The sequence below is a fragment of the Salvelinus alpinus genome, chromosome 13, assembly GCF_045679555.1.
Source record: "Salvelinus alpinus chromosome 13, SLU_Salpinus.1, whole genome shotgun sequence".
Lineage (NCBI taxonomy): Eukaryota > Metazoa > Chordata > Actinopteri > Salmoniformes > Salmonidae > Salvelinus > Salvelinus alpinus.
In genome coordinates, this window is record NC_092098.1 from 50594095 (window position 1) to 50608249 (window position 14155).

General features: G+C 45.0%; 1 protein-coding gene across 1 annotated transcript in view; it reads left to right on the plus strand.

Moving 5' to 3' along the window:
• Positions 1-14155, plus strand: part of LOC139536746 (peripheral-type benzodiazepine receptor-associated protein 1) — a 169963-nt gene that overhangs the window by 76668 nt on the left and 79140 nt on the right. Inside the window, exons 3-5 of the mRNA XM_071337341.1 lie at positions 4359-4487; positions 10429-10590; positions 12370-12978. Of these exons, the coding sequence (XP_071193442.1) occupies positions 4359-4487; positions 10429-10590; positions 12370-12978 (900 nt within the window). The remainder of the gene's footprint in view (positions 1-4358; positions 4488-10428; positions 10591-12369; positions 12979-14155) is intronic.

Here is a 14155-nt window from a genome sequence, read left to right on the forward strand (position 1 = left end):
CGAGCCAAGACGTAGTGGTACTGAACCAGCAGACCTAGACCCCGTCACACTGAACGAGCCAAGACGTAGTGGTACTGAACCAGCAGACCTAGACCCTGTCACACTGAACGAGCCAAGATGTAGTGGTACTGAACCAGCAGACCTAGACCCCGTCACACTGAACGAGCCAAGACGTAGTGGTACTGAACCAGCAGACCTAGACCCTGTCACACTGAACGAGCCAAGACGTAGTGGTACTGAACCAGCAGACCTAAACCCTGTCACACTGAACGAGCCAAGATGTAGTGGTACTGAATCAGCAGACCTAGACCCTGTCTCACTGAACCAGCCAAGACGTAATGGTACTGAATCAGCAGACCTAGACCCTGTCTCACTGAACCAGCCAAGACGTAGTGGTACTGAACCAGCAGACCTAGACCCTGTCACACTGAACCAGCCAAGACGTAGTGGTACTGAATCAGCAGACCTAGACCCTGTCTCACTGAACGAGCCAAGACGAAGTGGTACTGAATCAGCAGACCTAGACCCTTTCACACTGAACGAGCCAAGACGTAGTGGTACTGAACCAGCAGACCTAGACCCTGTCACACTGAACGAGCCAAGACGTAGTGGTACTGAACCAGCAGACCTAGACCCTGTCACACTGAACGAGCCAATACGTAGTGGTACTGAACCAGCAGACCTAGACCCTGTCACACTGAACGAGCCAAGACGTAGTGGTACTGAACCAGCAGACCTAGACCCTGTCACACTGAACGAGCCAAGACGTAGTGGTACTGAACCAGCAGACCTAGACCCTGTCACACTGAACGAGCCAAGACGTAGTGGTACTGAACCAGCAGACCTAGACCCTGTCACACTGAACGAGCCAAGATGTAGTGGTACTGAACCAGCAGACCTAGACCCCGTCACACTGAACGAGCCAAGACGTAGTGGTACTGAACCAGCAGACCTAGACCCCGTCACACTGAACGAGCCAAGACGTAGTGGTACTGAATCAGCAGACCTAGACCCTGTCTCACTGAACGAGCCAAGACGTAGTGGTACTGAACCAGCAGACCTAAACCCTGTCACACTGAACGAGCCAAGATGTAGTGGTACTGAATCAGCAGACCTAGACCCTGTCTCACTGAACAAGCCAAGACGTAATGGTACTGAATCAGCAGACCTAGACCCTGTCTCACTGAACCAGCCAAGACGTAGTGGTACTGAACCAGCAGACCTAGACCCTGTCACACTGAACCAGCCAAGACGTAGTGGTACTGAATCAGCAGACCTAGACCCTGTCTCACTGAACGAGCCAAGACGAAGTGGTACTGAATCAGCAGACCTAGACCCTTTCACACTGAACGAGCCAAGACGTAGTGGTACTGAACCAGCAGACCTAGACCCTGTCACACTGAACGAGCCAAGACGTAGTGGTACTGAACCAGCAGACCTAGACCCTGTCACACTGAACGAGCCAAGACGTAGTGGTACTGAACCAGCAGACCTAGACCCTGTCACACTGAACGAGCCAAGACGTAGTGGTACTGAACCAGCAGACCTAGACCCTGTCACACTGAACGAGCCAAGACGTAGTGGTACTGAACCAGCAGACCTAGACCCTGTCACACTGAACGAGCCAAGACGTCCGACAATCCTTTACGACCAAGGAATTTGCCCACAACCTGGATATTTTGTCTGGGATGTCAAAATAATGGCCTAAAACTGCTAAATTTGTACAAAGTCTGCAAAGGCCTTTAGATACAGTGCGTTCGGAAAGTATTCAGACCCCTCAACTCTTTCCACATTTTGTTACATTACAACCTTATTCTAAAATCGACTAAAATAAAACAATTTCCTCAGCAATCTACACACAATACCCCATAATGACAAAGCAAAAACAGGTTTTTAGAAATGTTAACAAATTTATAAAAACTAAAAAAATACCTTATTTACATAAGTATTCAGATCCGTTGCTATGAGACTTGAAATTGAGCTCAGGTGCATCCTGTTTCCATTGATTATCGTTGAGTTGTTTCTACAACTTGATTGGAGTCCACGTCTGGTAAATTTAATTGATTGGACATGATTTGTAAAGGCACACACTTGTCTATATAAGGTCTCACAGTTGACAGTGCATGTCAGAGCAACAACAAAAAAAGCCAAGAAGAGTCTTCCTAGAGCTGGCCAAACTGAGCAATCGGGGGAGAAGGGCCTTGGTCAGGGAGGGGACCAAGAACCCGATGGTCACTCTGACAGAGCTCTAGAGTTCCTCTATGGAGCTGGGAGAACCTTCCAGAAGGCCACAACCATCTGTGCAGCACTACACCAATTAAGCCTTTATGGTACAATGGCCAGACGGAAGCCATTCCTCAGTAAAAGGCACATGGCAGCCCACTTGGTGTTTGCCAAAAGGCACCGAAAGGACTCTCAGACCAAGAGAAGCAAGAGTCTCTGGTCTGATGAATCCAAGATTGAATTCTTTGGCCTGAATGCTAAGCGCCACGTCTGGAGGAAACCTGGCACCATCCCTACAGTGAAGCATGGTGGTGGCAGCATCATGCTGTGGGGATGTTTTTCAGTGGCAGGGACTGGGAGACGAGTCAGGATCGAGGCAAAGATGAACGGAGCAAAGTACAGAGAGATCCTTGATGAAAACCTGCTTCAGAGTGTGCAGGACCTCAGACTGGGGGGGAAGGTTCACCTTCCAACAGAACAACGACCCTAAGCACACAGCCAAGACAATGCAGGAGTGGCTTCGGGACAAGTCTCTGAACGTGCTTGAGTGGCCCAGCCAGAGCCCGGACTTGAACCCGATCGAACATCTCTGGAGAGACCTGAAAATAGCTGTGCAGCAACGCTCCCCATACAACCTGACAGAGCTTGAGAGGATCTGCAGAGAAGAATGGGAGAAACTCCCCAAATACAGGTGTGGTAAGCTTGTAACGTCATACCCAAGAAGATTCGAGGCTGTAATTGCTGCCAAAGGTGCTTCAACAAAGTACTGAGTAAAGGGTCTGAAAATGTATGTCAGTTTGATATTTCATTATATTTTTTATTATTATAAATTAACAATGTCTAAACCTGTTTCTGCTTTGTCGTTATACTGCATTGTGTGTAGATTGATGAGGGAAAAAACGTTTTAATCAATTTTAGAATAAGACTGTAACCTAACAAAATGTGGAAAAGGTCAAGGGGTCTGAATACTTTCCAAATGCACTGTATTTTCTCCCAGAGGGAATTGTTGTTATGTTAACTTCATTTTTAAATTTCAAGATAACTTATTTAGGGGGGAAAATGCCGCCAAAAAATGTATTTAGTACTTGACAGATAGAAAGATGAAAATAGTAATTATCCACAATCTGCTCTGGACAAGTCTGGTCCTGCATGTCTTAACAAAATTAAATTAAAATATTCACTTTAGCCGGTGTTAGGAAAAATGTATTTGCATAGTATGCAAATATGCACATACTTAATTAATGACATATCGCTTCATTTGTACATTTAAAAAATGAACTGTTTCTACAAAAAAAATAAGTATATTTGTGTCTACATTCAACTGGTAAAAGTTGATTGTGATCTGATTAAGTGGAACATAAATCCCTAATAGGGTGTGTTGCCTGGCCTTAAAATGTATGTCAAGCAAAAAAACAATGATTGCAAACCATAACTCTATGCTCAAGGACTACTTTTAACAACTTCCACTGAACATTTTACAATAGCACATTTACTTGAACAGTGCAGATGCAAAGTTTGTTAACAGAATGACGGCACAAACCGCCTTTCAGTTACCAAACTTTGAGCTCTTTTTGTCAAATGTTCTGTGGAAGTAGAGTTGTATGGCTTGTTTAACATTGTAATCGTTGTTTTTTTGTTTGACACACATTTTAAAGGGAACGATGGTAATCTCAGCGTCACTCTGTTACAGTGGAATTTGCCCTCACAAAAGACCAAGTTCCAAGGGTCTTGGGAAAAAGTTCCCAGAGCCGTGGAGTAGACTTAAAACCAGAACTAGCTTTTGTCTTTGTCTTTTGAGCCCCTCTCTTTAGTTTTAGCTACTGTACTATTTTGGTCCTGTTCTCACAACACCTGTCCTGTCCTGGCTGTGTCAGTCAGAGCTGCAGGCCTGTGGAGGAGGGTTTTGATATATCTCTCTCACGCGGTGTTGGTGGCACCTTAATTGGGGAGGACGGGCTCCTGGTAACAGCTGGAGCAGAATAGATGGAATGGTCTCAAATACACCAAACACGTGGTTTCCATGGTTTCCATGTGTTTGATGCCGTTCATTTTCGCTCCGTTCCAGCCATTACTATGAGCCGTCCTCCCCTCAGCAGCCTCCTCTGATCTCTCTCTTTATCCTTCTCTCGCTGCAGCGTAAGAGCAGCGCCCCAGAGACGGAGGAGAAGGTGAAGCGTCTGAGGAGGAAGAACATAGAGCTGGCTGTCATCGCTAGGAGGCTGGAGGACAGAGCACACAAACTACAGGAGGCTAACCTCAAAGTGGTACACTACACCTACTCTACAGATATAGACTCTAGTGTCTTACTCTTTACACATACAGTCTAGCCCAGTGGTCACCAACCTTTTCTGAGGCAAGGTCCCTTTCACAGTCAAAAAGCAAGCTGAGATCTACTGCTCAGATTTTACATTAACCCACACAAACAGTTTTGTAGGAATAAGGTTTGGGCAGTAGGCCTAATATATTATCACAGCATATTGGCTATATGATTGGCCTGCCAATATTGTTAATCAGACCATATTATATTTCAAAACTCGAGCTTTGATAACAAAATAGATCAGTTGGTTTAGCACTTTAGCACACTGTGGAGCATGAATTGAAATAATTAGCTTTTTTATTTTACTGGACTGGTGTTACCAGCATCTGATGGTCAACGAGGTCAAATCACGACGTCAGTGATCTTCAGGTCGAAAAGTCGGAGCTCTAGGAAGATGCCCGAGTTTCCTACTTTTCCCAACCGCCTCTCACGGTCCCTGCTCTCTCCTTCCTTTCCTCCGGTGAGGGTGAGACTGACCAGAGAGAGGGGAAACCGTCTTCCACCTGATGGTGAAACTCGAGTCGCACCACATCTGCCTCATGTACAAATTCATGTTGTTCCTGTGACCAGAGAAAGTTAAATATTCCTTAATATTAAAATCGACACGACGAGCTGCTAATAATAATAATAAAACGCAAGGCTATCGATACTTGGCTACTCATTCATTGCAGCTGCAGCCCGAGCGGAAGTACAGAGAAGCCATTTTGTAATAGTGTTGAATAAAAACAGTGACCGTGCTGAATATAAACTTAAACACTCATAAAAACAGCAGCTCTTTACTGTATTTGTTGACAGTCTCTCTGTTGTCATGGTTTTAAAAGTGATAAAATCTTACGTAGACTAGTAGCCTATTAAACTTGTCTGTGGCCAGGGTCATGGAAGCTCGGTAGCCACGTTGATTTGAGCTATCCGATTGGGCAGAGCAGTAGGTGCACTCGATTTAGTCACATATTTGCAGGTCCACCAGGTAGGCGGTGAGTTTGTCTCATAGGAACACTTTGCTTACCCGGAGCGCAGGACTTTTGAATCAAGTGCACCTACAGGCAACGGCTCAACACGATTTTAAAAAAGGAGCGCAAGCCTTTATTGTTCGTTGGCTTTTCTACAGAAATATCGCGAACGACCGGTTGGCGACCACTGGTCTAGACTCTAGTGCCTTACTCTTTACACATATCGTCTAAACTATACCTCAGTGGTACATACAGAGACTCTGCCTATCACTGTTTACAGATACCTCAAACTGGTACACAATGCCTATTACCCCGAGCTGACAAGGTAAAAATCTGTCGTTCTGCCCCTGAACAAGGCAGTTAACCTACTGTTCCTAGGCAGTTGTAAATAAGAATTTGTACTTAACACTTGTTAAGGCTAGGCGTCCCGCTAGCGGGACACCTGTCGACAGCATCCGGTGAAATTGGAGTACCTGAAATTCAAATAAATAATCTTATATCGGTTAAAAGCTTAAATTCCTGCATTGGACTGCATTGTCCGATTTACAATAGGCTTTACAGCGAAAGCATACCATGCGATTGTTTGAGGACAGCGCCCCACATCAAAATATTTTTCAACCAGCACAGGCTTCATAAAATCACAAATAGCGAAGAAATAATCAATTACTTTTTGAAAATCTTCCTCTGTTTGCAATCCCAAGGGTCCCAGCTACAACATGAATGGTCGTTTTGTTAGATAAAATCCTTCTTTATATCCCAAAAAGTCAGTTTAGTTGGCGCCATCGATTTCAGTAATCCACTCATTCAACATGCAGACAAAGGAATCCAAAAAGCTACCGCTAAACTTTGTTCAAACAAGTCAAACTATGTTTCTATTTAATCCTCGGGTATACTAAAATGTAAATAAAATATAATATTTCATACGTAAAGAAGTATGTTCAATAGAAAAGTAAAATTAACAAGTGCGCACCCTAAGACTGATTTTCCACTGTGACTCTTTGTACCAAAACTCCAAATTCTTCCTCGTTTTGGAAGAAACAAGCCTGAAACCTTGAAGAAAGACTGTTGACATCTAGTGGAAGCCATAGAAATTGCAATCTGTGAGCTGGAATTGCATAGGACCCATAGCTTTCCATTATAAGAGCCTGGGACCTAAACATTTTTTATTCCGGTTGGTTTTTCTTTGAATTTTCTCCTACCATATCAATTGTGTTATAGTCTCATACATTATTTTAACATTTCTACAAACTTCAAAGTGTTTTCTATCCAATGATACCAATTATATGCATATCCTGGCTTCTGGGCCTGAGTAACAGGCAGTTTACTTTGGGCACGTCAGTCAGGCAGAAATTCTGAATTGTGAAAAAAGGACCCTTGCCTAGTTAAATAAAGGTAAAATAAATTACATTTACAGATACCTGAAACGGGTACACACGGACTATTACCGTTTACAGATATATCTAGTGCCTTACTGCAAGGCTTAGCCTCTTCACAGTTCTCACTGCTCTACAGACTTGGCCTCAAATAGTAGTTGTTTTCTTACAAACACTTTGAGCTATGCTTCACTGAGTTGCCTGGCACATTGGAACCAATGGAATAGTTCCAAAAGTGCAAACCCTGCACCAGAAAGGCTCATAGAAACGGTATAAGAAAACAATACAAGCGCTGCTTGCCACTGCTCTGCACCAATGATGGAAGAGCGTGGCTGCTTGAAGAACCCAGCTCTGCTTGCCACTGCTCTGCACCAATGATGGAAGGGCGTGACTGCTTGAAGAACCCAGCTCTGCTTGCCACTGCTCTGCACCAATGATGGAAGGGCGTGACTGCTTGAAAGAAAAGACAAACACTGTTCCTGCTAGTATCACTGTTTTTCTTAAAGCTTACGTGTCCACTGTCTTGGCCTTTGTCAGAGGGCATGACTCCTTAACAAGCGACAACATCCAAATCAAATCACTGTAATGAGCAGCACTGAATGGGTCATTGAGTGATGAATTGCGGTCATTGTTTGAGAATACTAGTGCCCCTAAACAGTAAATGGAGTCATTATGATCGGTTATGAAGAATAATGAAATGTGTTTTGTGGCATTGCTGTCCAGGTGGATAGTTTAGGTATTATAGCAGTAGCCAGTTATAACATTGTCAAATTCTCTGCTCATCTTTAGATTGTGATGTTCTTAAAGAGAAATAGAAAAGGTTAAATACGTAGTAGGCCTTACCTTGTGGAAGCAGTATTCAACTCTACGGGTCAACTCTCTGGGCTGATCAGCCACTCCCTTCCCCCTCCCTCCACCAGGTCTGGGCTGATCAGCCACTCCCTTCCCCCTCCCTCCACCAGGTCTGGGCTGATCAGCCACCCCCTTCCCCCTCCCTCCACCAGGTCTGGGCTGATCAGCCACTCCCTTCCCCCTCCCTCCACCAGGTCTGGGCTGATCAGCCACTCACTTCCCCCTCCCTCCACCAGGTCTGGGCTGATCAGCCACTCCCTTCCCCCTCCCTCCACCAGGTCTGGGCTGATCAGCCACTCCCTTCCCCCTCCCTCCACCAGGTCTGGGCTGATCAGCCACTCCCTTCCCCCTCCCTCCACCAGGTCTGGGCTGATCAGCCACTCCCTTCCCCCTCCCTCGACCAGGTCTGGGCTGATCAGCCACTCCCTTCCCCCTCCCTCCACCAGGTCTGGGCTGATCAGCCACTCCCTTCCCCCTCCCTCCACCAGGTCTGGGCTGATCAGCCACTCCCTCCCCCCCCCCTCCACCAGGTCTGGGCTGATCAGCCACTCCCTTCCCCCTCCCTCCACCAGGTCTGGGCTGATCAGCCACATTAGTACAACCTCCTGTCTCTATCCAGGCCACCAGGCCCACCACCAGCCCATTGGCTGCCACAGTATTCCACACAGCACCTGTTCACCATCCTGAGAAATACCCTCTCCCTCTCTATAGCCCTCTTTCTCTTTCTTCCTCTCTCTCGCTCTCTCCCTCATTCTTTCTCCCCTTATCTCTCTCTTCCCCCACCCCTTTCTCCTTTTCCTAGAGCAGCACAGCACAATCAATAGTAAAGCCTCAGCCATCAAATGAGAAGCACGACAGACCTTTCAGAGTGCCATTTCTTCTTCTATTGTAATTGACTTTTGAACAGGGCTGACCTAAATGTTATTTATAGACTGTCTTTGAAAAAACACTTTGAAATGACAGTTACGTGCTGAGCTATCCGGCTCCGCAACGCACGTCTGCGTGCTAATGTTGATTTTGTCTATCTCCATCAGACACGTTCATGGTTAAAATACCAAAACCAACTATCTTAATTTGAGGACAGGTCGAAACACATGAAACATTCATGGATATCTGGCTAGCTTTCTGTTGCTAGCTAATTTGTCCCCGAGACATAGCCGTGGGAAGTAGGGGTGCTGAAGCACCCCCTAAAAAATATATATATAGTACCAGTCAAAAGTTTGGAGACACCTACTCATTCAAGGGTTTTTCTTTATTTTTACAACAAAATTTAAATTGTAGAATAATAGTGAATACATCAAAACTATTAAATAACCAATATGTAGTAACTAAAAAAGTGTTAAACAAATCAAAATGTATTTTATATTTGAGATTCTTCAAAGTAGCCACACTTTGCCTTGACAGCTTTGCACACTCCTGGCATTCTCTCAACCAGCATTACCTGGAATGCTTTTCCAACAAACTTAAAGGAGTTCCCACATATGCTGAGCACTTGTTTGATGCTTTTCCTTCACTCTGCTGTCTGACATATCTCAAACCATCTCAATTTGGTTGAGGTCGGGTGATTGTGAAGGCCAGGTCATCTGATGCAGCACTCCATCACTTCCTTCTTGGTCAAATAGCCCTTACACAGCCTGGAGGTGTGTTGGGTCATTGTCCTGTTGAAAAATAAATTATAGTCTTTGCAGAAATTCAACCACGAAGGCCTGATTCACGCAGTCTCCTCTGAACAGTTGATGTTGAGATGTGTCTGTTACTTTAACTCTTATTTGGCATTTATTTGGCTGCAATTTCGAGGTTAGTAACTCTAATGAACTTATCTTCTGCAGCAGAAGTAACTCTGGGTCTTCCATTCCTGTGGTGGTCCTCATGAGAACCAGTTTCATCATAGTGCTTGATGGTTTTTGCAATTTCACTTGAAGAAACTTTAGAAGTTCTTGAAATTTTACGGATTGACTGACCTTCTTGTCTTAAAGTAATGATGGACTGTCATTTCTCTTCGCTTATTTGAGCTGTTCTTGCCATAATATGGACTAGGTCTTTTACCAAATAGGGCTATCTTCTGTATACCACCCCTACCTAGTCACAACACAACTGATTGGCTCAAACGCATAAAGAAGGAAAGAAATTCCACAAATTAACTTTTAACAAGGCACACCTGTTAATTGAAATACATTCCAGGTGGCTAACTCATGAAGCTGGTTGAGAGAATGCCAAGAGTGTGCAAAGCTGTCATCAAGGCAAAGGATGGCTACTTTGAAGAATCTAAAATCTAAAACATATTTTGATTTGTTTAACACTTTCTTGGTTACTACATGATTCCATATGTGTTATTTCATAGTTTTGATGTCTTCACTATTATTCTACAATGTAGAAAATAGTTTTTTTTTTATAAACTTGAATGAGTAGGTGTGTCTAAGCTTTTGACTGGTACTGTATATATTTCACAAAAGTAGTTCACTGGGCCTTTAATAGTCCCGTATTAGAGGAAAAAATAATAATTTTGATTTTTGAGATTTTTTGAGACTGACTTGCATGAATGAGTTGCCTACAGGGAATAGCCAGGTTCAAACATATAATACTTCCTGAAAGGGTCAAGGGTTATAAGTCCACTATATAACATGAGAACACGACCAGTCAGAACTGGGGTATTTGTGACGAACAGTCCTTCTTTGTGTTGACCCTTAACCTCTAACCCTTCCCGTCTGTCTAGGTGAACGCCCCAGCTCCGGTGGAGCAGTACAAGCGGGCGTTTGCCCGTCAACGAGCCCGTGACCTGGCGCAGCACGCAGACACATTACTCTCCAAGGACAAGGAGATCGCCGCCCTGCAGCAGGAGTGTAGGGAGCTGGAGACACGCTTGGGCACAGCCAAGGTACCCAATACCATATCCCAGCAGCAGCCAATTCAGCCCCTGAACACGGTCTTACAATAACAACCTAGAGTTCGTGTTTTAGATGGACTACTTTGCAGACGGACCGTACATAATCACTGATCTAAAAAATCCCCTTTGCATCTCAAATAACTAGTCACTCGTTATGTCACTAATTGGTGATTCTGCTCCTCTCCTTGATTCAAACTGATCCAAAGCACTGAACATTTCAATAAGAACCCTATTATCTAAAGAGGAGCAGTCTGCCCACTGAAGGTTCACTGTATCATCCATTGTAGTCAGTCCTATTCACCAACCTCATCAAAGGTCTATAATGCCTCCGTTCTGCCCTCTGCTGGGCTGGATAAACCCTCTCTAAGCCTGAACTAGTGACCGGACTGTACTGATGCACATGTGTAGATAGATGTCAGTGGTGAGAAGAGGGAGGTTGTAAATGCCTATTTTTAATATTATTCCTCTCTTTGACTGTGACTAAGATCACATTTTCCTGGAATACACATCTGCTGAGAGTATTATCCCAGGGTGAACTGAGTTGATGATAGGTCGTTTTATCCAGCAGTAATGTATATTAGCCTGTGAAGCAGTTGTTGTGGGGGTAATACTTCCTGTAGATATTTAGTCCTGGAAAATGTGATCTTAGTCACAGATGGGCAAAGAGAGGAATAATTAAAAAATAAACATTTACAACCTCCCTTTGCACAAGGGCTCAACGGCAAACAATGTTATCTAGGATTTGCCAGCTCACTTCCCGCCAGAACCTGAGTGAACAAATAACACAACAATTTAAAAAAAAAAAAATTTAATGAATTAATTATTTTAGAAACAAAGTTATGCAACACCCAATGCCACTGTGTGAAAAAGTTATTTCCCACTTATACTCAATAACATGTCGTCAAAAAAAGTTATACTTTTGACTCATCTCTTCATGGAACATTCTTCCAAGAGTCTTGATGATCATCCAGATGCTTTTTTGGCAAATTAGAGTCAACTTTTTGGATGACATGGGTCCCATTATGTCTGATGAAAACCAAACACTGCATTCCACAGTAAGAACCTCATACTAACGGGTCAAGCATGGTGGTGGTAGTGTGTTGGTTTGGGGATGCTTTGCTGCCTCAGGAACTGGACGACTTCTGCTCTGTATCAGACAATTCTACAGGAGAATGTCAGGCCGTCTGTCTGTGAGCTGAAGCCCAGCTGGGTCACGCACGCAGCACGAGAATTATCCAAAACACACAACCAAGTCTACGTGGAAATGGCTAAAAAGCAACACATTTGACATTTTTTGAAATGGCCTCGTCAAAGTCCAGACCTAATCCCATTTGAGATGTTGTGACAGGACTTTAAACAAGCATTTCATGTTTGAAAACCCACAAATGGCGCTGAGTTAGAACAGTTCTAACTCAGCGAAGAGTGGGACAAAATTCCTCCACGCGGAAGTGAGAGACTGATCAACAACTACAGGAATTGTTTGGTTGGAGTCATTGCAGCGAAAGGCGGCACAACCAGTTATTGAGTTTTACGGAGGCAATTATACTTTTACACAGGGGAATTGGGTGTTGCATTACTTTGTTCATGAAATAAATTATATTAGTATGTAATTGTTGTGTTATTTATCCTTTATCTAATATTAGGTTTTGGATTGAAGATCTGAATAACATTCAGTGTCAAAAATATGCAAAAATAGAGAAATTTTGATAGGGAGGGGGCAAATATGTATTTATTGTATGTTGAAATATCTTTGACCTCTGTGTGTTGCAGGGCTCCCCAGTCCCGTCTTGCGTGGTGGAGTTTGAGAGGCTGCTAAGGGAGTCCCAGAAGGAGGTGCTGAGGCTCCAGAGGCAACTGTCAATCTCCTCCTCCAGAGTCACCTCCTCCAGAGTCACCTTCCCTAAAGACATCTCCTGTAAAGACATCTCCTCCAGAGTCACCTTCCCTAAAGACACCTCCTGTAAAGACACCTCCTGTAAAGACACCTCCTGTAAAGACACCTCCTGTAAAGACACCTCCTGTAAAGACACCTCCTCCAGAGTTACCTCCTGTAAAGACACCTCCTCCAGAGTCACCTCCCCTAAAGACACCTCCTGTAAAGACACCTCCTCCAGAGTCACCTTCCCTAAAGACTTCTCCTGTAAAGACACCTCCTGTAAAGACATCTCCTCCAGAGTCACCTCCCCTAAAGACACCTCCTGTAAAGACACCTCCTGTAAAGACATCTCCTCCAGAGTCACCTCCCCTAAAGACACCTCCTGTAAAGACACCTCCTCTAAAGACGCCTGTTGCAGAGTCACCTCCTGTAAAGACCCCTCCGGCAGGAAACACAACGGACACGAAAGGCCCTGCATAACAAAGGAGGAAAGGGAGGAGAAGGTAAGAAAGGAGTGTAGCTATTTTCTCTCTCTCAGCCATAGGCTGCTCCGACCAGCTCCAACATGAACCCCTGGCTTTCTCTCAGCCATAGGCTGCTCTGCCCAGCTCCAACACTAACCCCTGGCTCTCTCTCAGCCATAGGCTGCTCTGCCCAGCTCCAACACTAACCCCTGGCTCTCTCTCAGCCATAGGCTGCTCTGACCAGCTCCAACACTAACCCCTGGCTCTCTCTCAGCCATAGGCTGCTCTGACCAGCTCCAACACTAACCCCTGGCTCTCTCTCAGCCATAGGCTGCTCTGCCCAGCTCCAACACTAACCCCTGGCTCTCTCTCAGCCATAGGCTGCTCTGACCAGCTCCAACACTAACCCCTGGCTCTCTCTCAGCCATAGGCTGCTCTGCCCAGCTCCAACACTAACCCATGGCTCTCTCTCAGCCATAGGCTGCTCTGCCCAGCTCCAACACTAACCCCTGGCTCTCTCTCAGCCATAGGCTGCTCTGCCCAGCTCCAACACTAACCCCTGGCTCTCTCTCAGCCATAGGCTGCTCTGACCAGCTCCAACACTAACCCCTGGCTCTCTCTCAGCCATAGGCTGCTCTGCCCAGCTCCAACACTAACCCCTGGCTCTCTCTCAGCCATAGGCTGCTCTGCCCAGCTCCAACACTAACCCCTGGCTCTCTCTCAGCCATAGGCTGCTCTGACCAGCTCCAACACTAACCCCTGGCTCTCTCTCAGCCATAGGCTGCTCTGCCCAGCTCCAACACTAACCCCTGGCTCTCTCTCAGCCATAGGCTGCTCTGACCAGCTCCAACACTAACCCCTGGCTCTCTCAGCCATAGGCTGCTCTGCCCAGCTCCCAACACTGCCCCCTGTTGATGATAAAGTGCACTACATCAGACTGAGGTATAAGAACTGAAATCCTGTTGCACTGTTAGATGGCGAGCTCAAATCAACAGACCTGGGTTGAAAAACGATTTGAAATCATATCAAATACTTTAGCTGTGCTTGATTGAGCTTCACTGTTGCAGTGTAACCAATTAGAAAACTCCTAAATGCACAAACCACGCCCACCTTTTCAAATTATTTTTTAATATTTCAAATGGTATGTTCCCACATTATGTCAGTCATTAGGATCTTATATAAAACATTACTACAAGCCCCAGAAATATGTACAACC